Raw genomic sequence first — 16,955 nt, forward strand, 5'->3', positions numbered from 1 at the left:
CGAAGTGAAAGTTCACAAGGAAAACCAGCTATAAACAAACCTAAAATAGAAAAAAGCTCCAACCCAAGTCAGCTAAATTGAAATTTGAGAAATTTAAATGACATCGAAATAAAATTTAAAATACTATTTAACGTCCAATAATCAAGTTAATGTGCAGAATTCCTGAAAATAAAACCAAGAATTAAAAGACTTAATTTTGAAAACCACCATAAAATGTTCCTATTTCAATCTGAAGAAAAAAATTTGTACTTTCCCTTCTGGACAAAAATAAAAAAAAAAGAAAGAAAAATTAGAAGGCAACTAACCAAATCCCCTTCCTTTTCTTTTATTTCTTTTGTCTTTTCTATTTTTATCATTATCAAATCATAATAAAAAACATTCTTAAAAAGAACGCTCTCTCCCCGATACCCAAGAATCGACACCCAAGAATCAAGTGAAAGTTCAAAAGATAAACCAGCTACAAACAAACCTGAAATAGAAATGACCTCCAATCTAAGTCAGCTAAATTAAAGTTTAAGCCATTTAAATAAGATCAAAATTAAATAGAAAATCCTATCTAACGTTCAATATTCAAGTTAATGTACAGAATTCCTGTTTTTTTTCAGATTGCAATAGGAAAATTTCATAATGGTCATCCAAATTTGGTCTTTAGATTCTTGGTTTTATTTTTAAGAACTCTGCACATTAACTTGCTTATTGGACGTTAAATAGGATGTTTAATTTGATATTGATCTCATTTAAATTTCATTAAATTTTGTTCTAATAAATGTTTGTAGAAACGAGAAAAACCTGCTACGGCCCGGATTTGAACAGAGAACGACACTATTCACGAGTTCAGCGTTAACCAATTACGCCACTGATGGCACAAAAAAAAAATTTCTTGTGTCTCCTATATCCAAAGGTCGGCCGGGGTAATTTATTAATTTCTGACGTTAGAATTTGCCGATTACTGGTTAAATAATTTTCTGAAGAAACGAGGAAAAAACACCGGCAAATTTTAACATCAGAAAATCCAAAAATATGCCAAGGCACTTGCAAGATGGATGCAGATTCTTGCGTCGGTTCGTGTTCTCAAGACCCGCCGGGGTTTCACCAGCCTACTATGAGTCGATGTCATTTTTAAGTGGAAATTGCTCCCAGTGAAACCCTGAAGCGATTTTTAACCCTTTATATACATACACACACAGAGAGAGGGTGTCCCACGCTAAAGCTTCCGGACTTATGTGTCTGTATATAAATAAAAAATAAATCTAAAATTCCTTTCGTAAAAATCAGTTGAAGTTTTTGAGTTTTAAAAAATATAAGCTAGACTAATCAGGAGCGAGGTATAAACAGACGTGCCTCCGTTAGCGGGGACTACTGCTCACGTACGAACGTCTGTTTATACAGTGCTCCTGATTGGTCTAGCGTGAATATCTTATAACTTAAAAACTGAAACTTCAACTTATTTTTGGAAAAGAAGTTTTCGACTTGTTTTTAATATTTTTATACCACAGGGTCCCCCTGTGACCAACTGCCGTCTAAAAATAACACCAGCTCCCAGTATTACCCCGCAAATTAAAGCTGTGGCCACGTCTCACGTCCGTAAGACGTACCTAACGGCTGTGTAACTATGTAGCACTCTTAGTTGGTCCAGATTAATCATTTCATCACTAAAAACAAAAAAAAAGCAAAATACGTCAAGTGTTCCCACCTAAAATTAATTTTTTTGCACTGGGTTGAAACTTGGTCGAAATATAGTCCTGGTGGACCTACATTAATCCACCAAACTATAGATTCATTTATCAACAAGTTGTAAATATATAGCAACCTGCAGTATTCAGTTTTTCACACATTTCTTCACCTTCACGCTAGTGTAACGTCTATGCGATACAACTCTGTCGCACTCAAAAACATCACGTCACTTAAATGAACACTGCTATTGGTTGTTCCCTTTCTACGTACGTCATTTGACGATTTTTGACGATAACGGTCGAATGACTAGGCAAAGGATTACGAAAATAAAGCATTTATCCTAACAAAAATGTTTACATTCTTCAACTGTATATTTATTGCAAATATAAGAAAATATAGATGAATAATGTACTGTATATTTGTTGCGAATATAAGAAAATATTAAAAATATGATTTTATATCAAATGAGTAATCTGTTATTCTTTCTTCCTCCTATTGATATAAGTTACTATTTTATTAAATTTCATTGATGGAGAACCAATTAAAAGCCTTGTTAAAGAATTTTGTATTTTATTTTTATTTTCTGGTGGCCCGGTTTCAAGGTTTCCATCTCATATCTATTATATATTTTTTCACTATTGTGTGTGGATGATGTCAGAATGTATGCCATCCTTACAAAAAATGTTTAGGGGTACAATTATGATCTTATATTTACCTCTTTCTAAGAAATTGCACTTTTGATGCCTTTTATGGGCGCTGAGTAATTTTTTTTCAATCGGACTCGAAGTGAAAGTTTTGTTCTTTTTATTGGCTACAATTTTCATTCAGATAACATTTCTCTAAAACCAGAGATCCGAACGAAACTTTCGTTACGTTACATTTGAACACAACAAAAGTTTCGTTATTTCAGTTATCGATATCGCGAAGTGAAGCGAACTTCAGCATTACTCTTGTTTCGTTACGTTATGAAACAGATGAAATATAATGAAAGAATATCTAGCTAATGTTATTTGAATAACTAGAACATTATGGAAAACCCTAAATTATAACAGTAACTCAATAATATTTTATAATACTAAGATTACAGTTGCTTCGGATGTGTTCGACTTTCAACCGTCCGTGAAGGATCGCAGGTTTTTCTTACGAGGTCTGGTGCTGCAGAGTATTCACCACGTCTCTCAAACATATTCTTCGAGGAATTTAAAAATCTGTAAAGTCCAGTTACTCCACAAAATTTACCAGGATACTCAAACATATTCTTCGAGGAATTGATAGACCCTGCTTTACTGCGAAGGCTAAACCAGTTTCTGAAGAATCAAGGATAGCTCAAGTTTTAACATATTGTCCAGGCTAAAACGGGTTCCAAAAGGCGAAAATAGTTCAGGATCCCTAGGTCGTTTGCTAGGTCTTGTTTTAACATTCTTTGAATGCATTTAGGTGCTAGCCCTCTAGAGGTATCTAGAGGTCGTAATTATAAGAACTACGACAAACGTTGTGCTCCAGAGAACTTAATAGAAAACTGAAACATATTCTTCGAGGAATTTTGAGACCCAAATTTCCTGTGAAGGCTAAAATGTATGACCGAGAAAGCGAGGATGGTCTCGGTTTGAAAAATAAATAGAGAATTTTGTAATACAAAAAAACCTTGATTTGGACCTAATAAAGCTTTTTTCTACAACCAGGCTACTTCTGGCAAATCCTCTGATTCATTCGGATTGATCTAATACTTATAATATTAAGATTTTCAGACCTATTTGGAGGGTGAAAAACTTCATGCTTTCGAAGAATGTTAAAATTCGATCTGGTAAATCGCCTGGGGAACCCGGACTTTTCTCGCATTTTCAGAATCTAGTATTAGCATCCGCATAAACACTGGGTCTCAAAACTCCCTAAAGAGTATGTTTGAGTGACCTAGAGAATGCTCTGGAGTACTAGGATTGTTGTGGTTTTCATAATTATGACCTTCAGATACCTACCGGATGATTAATGTCGAAATATCTCAGAAGAATGTTAAAATTCGACCTCGTAAACCACCTGGGAAACCCGGACTTTTTTCGCCCTTTCAGAAGCTCGTTTTAGCATCTGCATAAACTCTGGGTCTCAAAACTCCTCAAAGAGTTATGTTTCAGTGACCTGGTGAAAGCTTTGGAGTACTAGGATTGTGGTAATTCACATAACTATGACTTTTAGATACCTCCGGATAGTTAACCCCTTTGTTGGCTCAATTTGGATAAATTTTGGTACTCACGGGTTTCTGGGGTCGCTGAACCCGAAAGTGAAGTCAAAATTTAAAAACCCAGACAAAAATATCCGCCATTAAAAATTTTCGAATTTTGATTTCAAATTCTGGTTCAGCGATCCCAAAAATCCCTAAGTACCGAGATTGAGCCAAATCGAGCCATTTTTTTGTATCTTCGTCCACCATATTGGATCCGGCATTTTGAATTTTTGACTTCAGATTCGGATTCAGCAACCTCAAAAACCTCCGAGTAAGACTTAAATGTAAAATCGGAGATAGTTAAATAGGAGAAAAGAAGATTGACGCATTTTGCGTCAATGCCACACAGGGTACGGAAAATTTTGACGCATTTTGCGTCAATGCCAACGAAGGAGTTAATGTCGAAATGCCATCGAACAATATTAAAACTCGACTTAGCAAGCCAGATCAATTCTGCAAATCCCCATCTGTATACTTTTCTCCTTATCCAATTTATGCAATTATTAATATTTTTACCGAGGAAGCGTTAATTGCGTTTTCTGTATCGTTCTGTTATATTTGAATAACATTAATCGATTTATTTTACTTATAATCCAACTCTTGCTAACAAAAACTAATTTGAAGTATTCATGACTTTGTTCTTAATTTAAATAACGGTAACGAAAAGGAACTTTTAATTTTGTTTCGTTTCGTTCCGATCCTCTAATTTTTTTTTAAATCTGAAAAAATTAGAATTGTATTATCTCACCCAAGAAACAGTCGCGATACGGCCGCCGAAAAATAAAAATACGTTTTTTGCGAACTACTTTAATATACGCACACGTACAGGGTGTCCAAAAAGTAACGGAACACCTCAATAATTTTTCAGATAAAATATTTTTTAACGAGGAATGTAAATTAAGGCTAAATGTAAAAAAATTTCCCTTTAAATGACCTTGAAGGTCTAGCTCAAAGTTACCACTGTATTCCTCGTTATAAGTTACTCCAAGGATGACCTCGACCTATTTCGTAAACACCTGAGCCGAAGCAGTACAGATTGGACCCGACCCATACCTGGGTCAAGCCTAAAAACCTTCAGCTGAAGTTCAAGGTCATCCTTGACCCATGACCTGAGTACAGGTTTGGTCCTAACATTTCACGCTCTTTCGATTACCGTTATCAGAAATAAGGGTGCACATTAACAAAACCAAAGTTGACCTTGAAATAACCTTCAACGTCGAGCCACCGAATGTGTCCCCGGGTTGCGAAATAGAGAGTCCCTGTACCAAGGATTTCAGCTGAATATAGTAAGAAAAAATAATAGGCAGTCGCGGACAATTGTCCAGGGATGGTCCCGAAGGAATTAACCCCCAAGCGGAGGTGTGAAAACCGTGCCGAAAGCTAAATGGTACCTAGGTTAGGTATCTTAAAACTGTGACTCTGGGATAGCGGGCGACCTCTCAGAGTACGCAGCCTTATCCTTGCATGCGGGGCTCTACAAGGATGGACGAACCCCTTTCCCTAGCTTCTCATGGGAACAACGATACCACCAAACATAGTTGTAGTAAGTGCTGTTCAATGAAATAGAACATTGGGTCGGCGGAATCTCGGGGCTTTTAGGTGGACGGAGCGACAAAATCACAACTTACCAGGGTGCTACGATGCAAGTATGGCCCCTGAACGAGAGAGTTATATGGCACGACTGCATGCTCTGTGGTGCCAGAAACACCCAGAGCTATCACACTTTTCGCATCAACGTCTGCGAAACCATGCCGAATACTCCAAAAAAGGGGCTATGTGAGCAGAACGCCTACTTTACTACAGCCAGATCAAGCCGGCTACAGAGAACGAGAGTAGATACTAAAACCAACCGCGGGCAGGCACCCGATAGAAGAAGAGCGATGCTTTATGACCCGGAAAAACATGAACACCCAGGTTTCTCTCACGCCTAAAGATCTATCTGAAATGGATGACGAGATTCGTGGACATTTTTACGAAGAATCTGACTTCTGGACTATTAATTGTTGTGTGTATAATGCAGCTAGATCTTTGGCCGATGCGAACCGTAAAACAAAACCAACGGTTGATCATAAGACCAAAAGACGAATGCATCAACTCGCCATAAAGATAAGCTGGACAAGACAGTACGCTAACTATAGTTATAAACAATAATAACTTGTTTAAACAATCTTGTTTCTTAACTTCAAATTATTATTACATCAATCTAAATGGAAAGTAGATAAAAAGTGGAAAATGTAAGTAAAACTTACTTTCTGTTTAATTTAATCTATTATTCCCTCGATCTAGCTGGAAAGTTGAAAAAAAGATCTATTCTGAAAGAAAATTTCTCAAATTTATAAAAACTTGTTTAAACAATTTATGAAAACATATTATTATCAGTTATGCATGAAAATTTTGGGAAACAAATTTCCAATGCATTTTTTGAGCATCTACTATCTAATCATCTATTCACTAGTGTACAGTATATCTATATAGTTAAGGTGGAAGGAGCACCCAGTTATATAGAGGTAAACAGAAGACAGGTAAGTAAGTAAGGTAGCTATAAGGGCGAGATTCATTTGGGATTGTATAGTGTCTCGAGAAATCTAATTCTATTGAGTCCAAAGCCACCTATTCTAAATCTTTACTCTCTCTTCGCTTCAATCATAATTGAACTTCAGCTGATTATTACCTGATACCATGTACATTTGGCCAACTAAGACGGAAACTCATATTTGTCTTAAACATCATGTACCTTTGAAAAGGGCAAAATATCAAAGCCCCCATCCCTCTCTTCGAATTTCTATATCCAATTCATTTTTCGTCATTTTTCCATTTCCAAAACTTTCGAAAACCTATGTCCTTTGCTCGTCACTTTTTTATATACTTTTTATATACTAATATTTTATATACTTTAGAGTAACAAAAATTGCATGCGTGTTTTGAAATCTGTCTTTCAGATGTTTGGAAAAGTTGTGGTCTCCTCTCAGGGTTATCTGTGGTTTTTAAAATTCTTTGGATATGACCTTTAGCCAGTGTAAACTTTCTGAACAATTAAAAAATATCCCTTATATTAAAGCTAACTTTATATTTGTTGACGATTTTGAAGCGAACAAAAGAATAGTTGAGAAAATTTGTAACATTCCGCAAAATAGAAATGTTTCTCTTCCACTTGAACAGAACTAAATTTATGAAAAATACTAGTAAAGTATTTGAAGTAAGTGTTTCATTAAACAGATCGACAGAAATTCAATTGAATACATGATAATGAAAACTGGGTAAGGATAACTAATTAAATTTTGAAGAATGAACCAGTAAAATAGTCCTTACCCAGTTTCCCAGCTCATAACAATTTTTAAATTACGTATTTTTGTTCAAGATCAGGAAAATATAGGAAGACCTTTCTAAGGCTTATTAAGTAATCCGATTTACCATATGACGAAGTATCACATGCCCTTAAAATATTAAAACTTATTCTACTATTCTATAGAAAAGGACAACATCATTTAACCCTTTGGTGCACATGTTGTTCTCTTCAGTGAATGTATTTGAAAATTCTGACTCGGTTGTTTTTGGGGTCGCTGATTACGAATCTGAAGTCAGAATTTCAAAATTTTCAATTCAAGATAGCGATTTCAAAATTTGGAAAAAAAGAGATATATGAGCTTGAAAATCTGTACTCGGGGGGTTTTGGGGTTGCTGATTACGAATTTGAAGTTAGAATTTCGAAATTTTCAAATTCAAGATAGCGGGCTCACGATGGCGATTTCAAAATTTTGAAATATATGTGTGTGTGTGTGAGCTTTAAAATCTATACGACGGCGACTATAAACGCGGTTCCAGTGTAAATATAAAATCAACTTAGTTATCAGTTGTAAAAAAAATTATTATACGCATGTTCGCCTTTTATATTTAGTAACTTCAAATTCGTAATTAGCGTCTCCAAAACCCCCGAGTATAGATTTTCGAGCTCGTATATCTCTTTTTTCTAAATTTTGGAACCACAATCTTGAATCCGCCATTTTTAGTTTGAATATTTCTAAATTCTGACTTCAGATTCGTAATTAGCGACCCTAGAAACAACCATCTTGAATTTGAATATTTCCAAATTCTAAATTCAAATTCGTAATCAGCGACCCCAAAAACCCCCGATTATCGGGTTTTTTTTATTATGTTGAACAGATTGTTCAAAAATTAATTCTTCCGAAAAAAAGGATTTTTTTAGGTTTGTTTATTTATATATCAATTATTATAATTAATTATGTGAAAAGAACCACATTCTTATGTTTTCTTACCAATAAATTAATTAATGGACAAAAAACCCCGACCTAAATACGTTAAAAATTAATTAAATGGCAAAAATCTGAAGTAAAGTTGGTTGGATCCCACGTTCCCACCGTGCAACTAAGGGTTAAGGGAAAAAGGGGCAAAAAAGAGAATTGCTTTCCATGAGGTATATATAATGGAATAGAGTCAAGACTGTCAAGCGTGGAATATAACATGCTATTTACTTTAAACTTACACAAACTTGATGAACATATTCGTAAAAGATGTGTTTTTTGACGGAGTCGAACTACAGAAATACTCACAGCAACTGTAACTTTTCCTAAAAAGCTTTCTGGTATTGCTTGTCTGCTTTTTTTTAGAAGCTTATCCAAACAAGTGGCCATGAGCTCCATGCAGATCCATACATCGGATTCGGTGATGAAACATCCTAAGCATTGAACAATATAAGGACAGTCGTGTGACTTTAAAACGACATCAAGATCCATAATTATTCGTTTGTTTTCCTCAGCATTGCCGGAACGGCGCATTTGCTTAACAGCTATTACTACACCACTAGGCTTATGTCTCATTTTCACCACATGACCGCACGTGCCATTTCCTAATTCACCTAGATGCTCCAGGTCTTTCATTTCTGTTTGATACTTTTGACCGTTTATATTTAAAATACCGTTCATTTTCATAATTTCTTGAAGCTTTGATTCGAATTCACCGTCATGTGACTTTGGTGGTAACATGTGTGAGACAGGTAGATCCAACTGTTTTCTTATCCGTGTTGGTGTGCCCATTTCTCCAACTGTAATATAATAATTCAATTATAATGACTCTTGTTACCTCCAACGCTCGCGGCCGCTGTTCAAGTATGGCAGCGGTAAGGGACGAGCTCCAAACTACACGATGCTCGTAATTGTGTATCTACAACATCATCGCAGGAGGTTTCAAGCATCGTGTTAAATAAATTTATAACATCCTCATCTCATTAGTCACTTTACTTCGCCGTGGTTATGATTAAAAACCGGGTTTACCCCAGTAAAATGTTAAAAATCTAATAATAATAGCTCTGTAGAATTTTTTTAACTGGAATTATATAGTGCGACCTGCACTATTAGTTCTTATGGAGTTTTCATCATTTTAACATTGGAAAATATCATTTTTTTTCAACTTCCAATTTAAACCACTTAAGGTTTACCGATTTTACCTTTATTGGAGAAATCCTTTCATTATAGACTGAAAAACGATTTTCTAATATAACTTTAAAAACTTCAAATTTTATTGATAAAACAAACTTCATGGATTTAAGAATGTGATTTGAAAATCTGAAATTGCTCAATAAATATTTAATCAGGGAAACTTATGAATTAACAAACGAAAATATTCACAATTTCTCGTCTCGAACAGTAGTTGAGAACCTTCTCTATTGTACTAAGATTATGAGTAGTTAGGGTGCAATATATATATATATATATATATATATATATATATTAAGAGCATGTGATACTTCGTCGTGTGGTCAATCGGGTACAGTTCCCACGGTTTCTGTTGCACAAAAATGAAAATGTTTAAAAAATGAATTCATAGATGCTAAAAAATATCATAACGGACGTCCCCGGACTCTGTTTTGAGGGATAATAAAAAAAATGTATTGTGCTAAATAAAAATGTTATGCATATGCATTATTTTGAGGTTACGTCGTTATTCATCTCTGCCTTTCTGTTAATGTGGAAATTATTTATGAGGTAAACTTTTTTGATTGCCTGCAAACAAGGTTAGTTCCGGGAGATTAGTTATTATGTTTATTTGTACATCCAAAGTTTTCGGCCAAAAATATTGTGCAGTTTAGAAGTAACGCTCGGGAGAATTTTTAATTGTAACACACATAACCTCGAAATATACACACACGTTTTTAGTAATATCAAAATTTTTTTGAAAAAAAAACACAAACAAAGTGTGCGGGGACGTCCGTTAACATGTTCGCTATCATTTCCCAGAGTTTGAAGACAAAATATTTCTTATCCTAGGAAAAAAGTCGGGGGATTCTAACACTGAAAAAATCGATACTAATTCCTAAGCGCTATGCAAATTAATCACATTTTGCTAAATTAGAACTTTTTTGAATTAACCTACAAAAAAAGTGTGTGGGGACGTCCGTTAGCATGTTCGCTATCATTTCCCAAATTTTAAAGACAAAATATTTATTATTCTAGAAAAAAGCCGGGGGACCTAAACCTATTACAATCGACAATTTTCTAACTATCACATGCCCTTAATTATATTAATTATTTGCTATACATTTTCCGATTGTTAGAAGTTGAGAACCCGAGCGATTCTAGGTACCCTAAGAGTGCAGCGGCCTGTTAATGAAACATGCAAATAGTCAATGGTGGGCTGACACCTGTTGTGACGCTTAATCCTACCACTATAAAATTTCCCATAAAATTTGCCTTGGTTGTAGCTATTTTAATCCACAAATTAAAAAGTATTTAGCTTCAATGTCAACGATTTTTTTACTCCCTAATTTTTCAAAATTTGTAAATATTTCAAAATGACCATGAATAGTAAATTATTCTAATAGAAAGTAATTTTTTGTAAATATTATTTCATTTAAAAACCCTTAATACCTATTATTATAAACGATCAAAATCTTAATAAATCAGGTTTAGACTGTCAATCAAACTTCTGCCGGTATACACCTGTCGTGATTCTTCAATGCAGAATTGCACTCTAACCATGGCCTTAGTACAATAGAGGAGGTTCTCAACTACTCTTCGAAGCGAGAAATTGTGAATATTTTCTTTTGTTAAATCATAAGTTTTCCTAACTAAATATTTATTAATCAATATCAGATTTTCAAATCTTATTCTTGAATCCATAAAGAACATGTGCTAACAAGTTTGAAAGTAAAATAAATTTTTAATTATATTCAAAAGTTTCACAAAGAGTGAGAAAAGAGAGCGATATAATTTAACTTTGAGGATACTCAGATATGAATATAACGTATGATGAGCGATTCGTGTATGTTGCGTAACGAGTTCATCTCGTTAGTAAGACTAGACTACCCTTTTTAAAAAAATCTTTAAAGAGTAACGCTGAGAGTTTACTGTAACATGTTGTTATCTCAGAAGCTAATTTAGTAGCAACTTTCGAGTCGCCAAAGAACAGGTAAGATAATAAAAGAGCGCTTATTACGGCTCATTTACGCTTCATTACGCTTCCTTCAAATAAATCTCTGGCGGCTCTCAAACACTTAAAGCGCGAAACTAACTCATGAAGTGACTCATTAGTCTTTTCAATAACTAAGAAACTCGATATTGCATCCTTGAAGGAATGGAAGATGCAGATTGGTGCTGAGACTGACTATCCAACTTATAAGGATATGGATATATTAAAAAAAAACCGTATTCGCATTTTAGATGCAATTAAAGCTTCCAAGTTTAGTTCAAGTTAACAAGGAAAGATTAAGTCAGGAGTCAAAAGCCTCAATGCATCATCCATTTCGAAATGTTTATTTTGTAGGGAGAATTATACACTTTTTAGATCTGAAATATTTAAAGTGTTGTCTACTGAAAAAAGAATGAAATTTGTGTTTCAAAAGCAGGCTTGTTTAAATTGTTTGTCTCCAGGTCATATGCCTAATCAATGAGCCAGTAAATTTACTTGTGCAAAATGTCATCAAAAGCACAAGGCGCTGCTACATTATGACAATAGGAATTCAGTCTCTGACTCGGCTGTTCCTATACAGGAGAGTAACTCAGTCAGTTCTAACCTAAATAATTCTCAAATTCCATCTACTTCACAAACTAGTCAAAATAATTCAGTGAGCAATGATCAGCCTGCGATAATAAGAGGAGCGCATGATGTCCTTCAGAATAATAAATCTTTTTGTTTTTTGAGTAATTACGACAGGACTCCAGGTTCCACCTCACTTGCTACAGCAGTCATAAAATTGGAATCAGATAATGGTAGATGCAAGAGCTTTCGAGTATTGATGGATCAAGGATCCGAATGCAGTTGTTTGTATATGAAAGAGTTTTGAAGACATTACATCCCAATTATCATAAAATTAATACCCAAGTATATGGTGTTGGCAGAGAATTCCCCGGTACCACTAAAGGGCTAGCTAAAGTATGGTTAAGTCCTAAGGATTCAAAGCAGACTGCAATTTTTTTACAAGTCCTCGTCTTGTTCCATTTGACTTCATACACTCCTCCCAAATTGCCAGATCAGGCAAATCTAAAGAAATTAAAAAATTTCAGCTTAGCGGATCCCGATTTCTTTGGATCCAGTAGAATACATGTTATTTTTGGAGCAGATAGATTTGGATCCTGTCTGCTACCAGGAATAAAACAAGGTGTTCTCGGTTCCTTAACATCCCAAAATAGTATTTTTGGATGGATGTTATCAGGACCTATTCAATAGTCTGAAATAGGTCGTTCAATCTCAGCTTGTCATTGTATGGCTACAGAACTACACGATGATTTATCTCGTTTCTGGCAGATGGAAAAAACTCCCTCCTCATCCTCTTTGACTGAGGATGAAATTCGTTGCGAGGAGCAACGGAAATCGGCAATTCCTTGGGTAGAGCTAAAATTATTCTAGAAAAGAATCTAACCGCTTTAAAAAAACAAACATGACTGTTCATGCGTGAATATAAACAATTAAACCATATGGAATTGGTTAACGATTTTTATAAATCAGGTTCTTTTCAGGCAGTATACATTCCTCATCATCCTATCATTCGAGATAGCAGTTTTACCACTCATTTTACGTGTACTCTTTAATGCCTCAAACCTCACGTCTAATGGTTCCACCCTAAACTCGCATTTGCATATAGCTCCGAAATTGCTAATAGACTTAATTTCAGTCGTCTTACGCTGGTGCATGCCGCAATTTGTCTTCGAAGCCGACGTTGTGAAAATGTTCCGGCAGATTAAAGCGATTGTGATTACCAGCGCATCTAACGGAATTCACCAGAAGGTAAACTCGAAGACTGGCGATGGACTACTGCCATATATGGAACTGCATGTGCCACGCACCTGGCCATTAGGGTTGTCAAACGATTTGCTAGTTATGAGGGATCTGTTTTTCCTAAAGCAAAAGCTATTTTAGAAAAGAATGTGTATGTAATTGAAAAAATTTTGAAAAAGCAAAATATTATCGATAATAGCTTAATTGTACTATCCCTTGGGATGGCTTTCACCTGCTATAATTGTAGCTAAACGACTGATGCAAGAATTGTGGATTCGTAAACTAGACTGGAACGATTCTTTTCCCTAGATCTAGCATAACACTGGTACAAATTTTAGTCAGCTAAGTAAACTCGAAGAGATTCGAATTCCGTAGTGTATCTCCGCATTATTCAGCAGAGTGGCTAAATACAAGTAGTTTTGCTATTTGCTAAAACATCTGGAGATAATCCAGCTGACTGCTCTTCTAGGGGTCTTTTACCAGAACAACTGCTAAATCACCTCTTGTGGTGGCGAGGGCCATCTTGGTCATCTCTTAATTCAGTGAGTTGGCCTGACACAATACCTCCGGAAAATAGACGGACTCGCTGGCAAATTGTACAACTTATATCCTAAATATTTTAGCGCAGATGAAATGTCGTGTACCTACACTCGTCACAACGTTATAAGTGGAGAAGTCCTCATAATGATATTAAAATCGGTTCTATGGTGCTTATCAGATACGATGCTCTTCGTTTGTCTAAATTGCAATTAGGGTAAATTATTAAATCCTACGCGGGAAAGGATGGACTGATTTGAACAGTTAGAATCAAGACTGCCACTTCTGAATACGACCGACCTATATGTAAAGTTTGTCTCTTGCCTCTTTCGTCAGTGGGTGCTGCCGACTTGTCCAACAATCTTAAATAATATACATATTTAACTGCTCTGAATACTAAGAAAATGTTATTTCTTGAATTGCAAAAATGTGTTAATGTAAAATTTTGATTTGTGATACTGAATAGCAGGCGGCTAATCTACCATCTTAAGCTTTATACTCTTTTATCATGGCGGGTGGCATTTGTAACAAAAAAGAACTAATGTTCCCTTTACTGTTTAAGAACTTTGATTAGTTGATTAATTTTGATTGATTGTGTTGCCTCAGCATCACACAGCGGGCGGTATTTTAAGAGTGAGAAAAGAGAGCGTTAGAATTTAACTTTGAGGATACTCATATATGAATATAACGAATGATGAGCGATTCGAGTATGTTGCGTAACTAGTTCATCTCGTCAATACGAAGCGTAGCACAACTCGCTAACATGGACGAAAAGCAACACCACTCGACGAGCGATGACGAAGCGTAGCACAACTCGCTTAACGCTAACGAAAAGTAACACCACTCGGCGAGCGATGACAAAGCCTAGCACAACTAATACATCGCTGACGAAGAGTAGCATTACTTAAACAGCGCTGGCGAAACTTAGCATAACTTAAAAAGGGTAAAATGAGTATAAGAACATTTTTGATGGTTTTGAAAGTTGTAAAAGGGTTGGACAGGTGTTTTGGTACCTTTTCTGACATTCCAACCTCGGGCGAGGTAAAAAACCACCTCTTTTCGCAAGTCAGAAAGTATTATTTCGTAATAAAACAAAAAAAGTGCATTTTTATTATGCATTTACATATCAGATTTTCACTCCTTGCAAGATCAAGAGTTAAAAGAAAACATTTTGAATGCGTAAACTGTAAGTTGTACAAAAATAATTATTTTGAGTTGAAGTTGATCCGAAATAGCTTTTGAAATAGAACGAGAAAATCGGAGCTTTCCCTTGAATAAGAACCACGAAAGCTTTTTAATTTTATCGATATAAAAACCGTTCGAAAATAAAAAAACGGATTAATAAAACATTTTACACAAAACTTGTATGAATTATATTTATTTATTAATACTATTATTATTAAAAATACTACAACATTTAATACAACCAGTTAATGCGACTTAACCAACTGATCCACCGACGGCTCCTCGCGCAGATTTACTGTATCGCGTATCAGTACTCCCTCTATTGTTCTCTCTTTTCTGGGACTAAAGCTGCGAATGCAAGAGCTGTATTCCATAGTGGTGGTGGCGGTGTGCGCATAGCATAGCACGTAAAGGCAAGTCACTCCTAACGCATCATCTGAATAGTGCATCTCGACATTCTGTGCGAGAAGGTGGTTTTCTCCTCGTGTGATCGTTTCCGGTCACACGAGGAAAAAGAAAAAACCTTAATTGAGCCATAAATAAGCGCTAATCAAAATAAAAACCATATAAAATTCTTTGATACTCGAAGACGAAAAAAATTCACATCCTTGTTCTAAAAACATCATGAATCGATTCCTGAGTGTTCAAAACAAACTTCTATAATGATATCTAAAATCTTTTTAAATGATTTACGAGTTGCTTATATGCAAATTAATGTAATCTAAATTTTGCAGAAAAAAATATATATGTGACGTGCGCCGAAGAAAGTGGGCTTTATTTTAAAATATCGAAATCAAGGTTTTTACACATTTCGATAGTTTTTAAGTTTCTCTTTTTAATGAAACCATTTAAAAATTTCCGAGCGTTATTATTGCTTATAATTAAGGCGAAAAGGTAGGTTTGGCTGAGCACGGCATTGACTGCAGTGACATCTATAAGAAAATCGGAAATACAGTCTAGTGCCCCCTGGCAAGTATGAAGCCAACCTCATACCCGAAAATTGGTAGGATTCGGTTGGTAAAATGTTTGACCTGTTAGAAAGAGAAACTTAGCAACGAGAGAGACAGACAATATTCAATCATTTTTATCAAACCATGTTTCTCGGCTTACCTGCTCAGCTGAAGGGAAATATAGCAAATTGACAAATATCTTGTCTACACAATATGCGCGTGAAATATCAAATAATTTATTCGCATCCAATAAGAAAAAAATTAAATTAATAAAATTGTGTTTATAAATTTTCTATGCGCCCACAAAATCTGATTTTATGAACAAAACAAGTTTTTTGGTAATTTTGCAATTTATTACGGTGAAAAATCGTAAAGCTAAAATCTAAAATATTTGAAAGTTTCATATTCTTAAATTTTGTTCAATTTAATAATGTGTTGCTGTTCATATAATCGAAGTGAGAGCAATTTCGTATGTAATGGTCTTTTTACATTCTCATCCTAATGAGAAGGTATTGGTTTTATGTAAAATTTCACTTTGTCGGTTTTCATCAAATCTCCACGTTTTGAGACCCACTGAGACAGAAAAAACGATTTTTACGAAGGTGTTTGTCTGTCTGTCTGTAGTCTGTATTCTGTAGGCACGATAACTTTCGAAAAATTTATCAGATTGGATTCTGCTTTGGCACACTTTTTTAAGGTCTAAAAAGAAAGAAAAAGTTCGTAACCCAGCTATTTTGAATCAAAATTCCAAATGTGACCACGTTTTCAAAATGTTTGAAACCACATTTTTTCAAGATTTTAAAATTCTATGAACGGTTATTCATAGTACTCAGAAACTCAAACAATTTATCGTTATGACTTTTTTCTATAATAAGAAAATGATCAGAGTTAAAGCATTTTAAAAATCCAAAAAAATGAACTAAAATGCACATTTCAAGCCAAACAACGCATGCTATGGAAAAAAGTCAAGAGAAGAAAAACGTTGATTTTTGACAGCCCTACAAGGTGATCATAACAAATTTTTTAATTTAATCGAAAAGTTGAAAATTCAAAAATTTTTTTATTTATTATTACACCATTAAGCCATTTCCCTTTCGGAGTAGGCGTGACTCACTCGGCAGGGGAAAGGAGTAGTGTGTGGATGGGATAGAGATTTTTCAGAT

At 35.0% G+C, this 16,955-nt stretch overlaps 1 protein-coding gene across 4 annotated transcripts in view; it reads right to left on the reverse strand.

Annotated features, from left to right (window-relative positions):
• The window catches only part of LOC117179548 (dual specificity mitogen-activated protein kinase kinase 7-like), a 250,545-nt gene that overhangs the window by 211,479 nt on the left and 22,111 nt on the right, over positions 1-16,955 (reverse strand). For all 4 annotated transcript variants that reach the window (XM_033371459.1, XM_033371458.1, XM_033371461.1 and 1 more), the window contains one exon: positions 8,461-8,951. In XM_033371459.1, coding sequence (XP_033227350.1) covers positions 8,461-8,951 — 491 coding nt within the window. The remainder of the gene's footprint in view (positions 1-8,460; positions 8,952-16,955) is intronic.

Source organism: Belonocnema kinseyi, chromosome 9, assembly GCF_010883055.1.
Source record: "Belonocnema kinseyi isolate 2016_QV_RU_SX_M_011 chromosome 9, B_treatae_v1, whole genome shotgun sequence".
In the NCBI taxonomy this organism is placed as follows: domain Eukaryota; kingdom Metazoa; phylum Arthropoda; class Insecta; order Hymenoptera; family Cynipidae; genus Belonocnema; species Belonocnema kinseyi.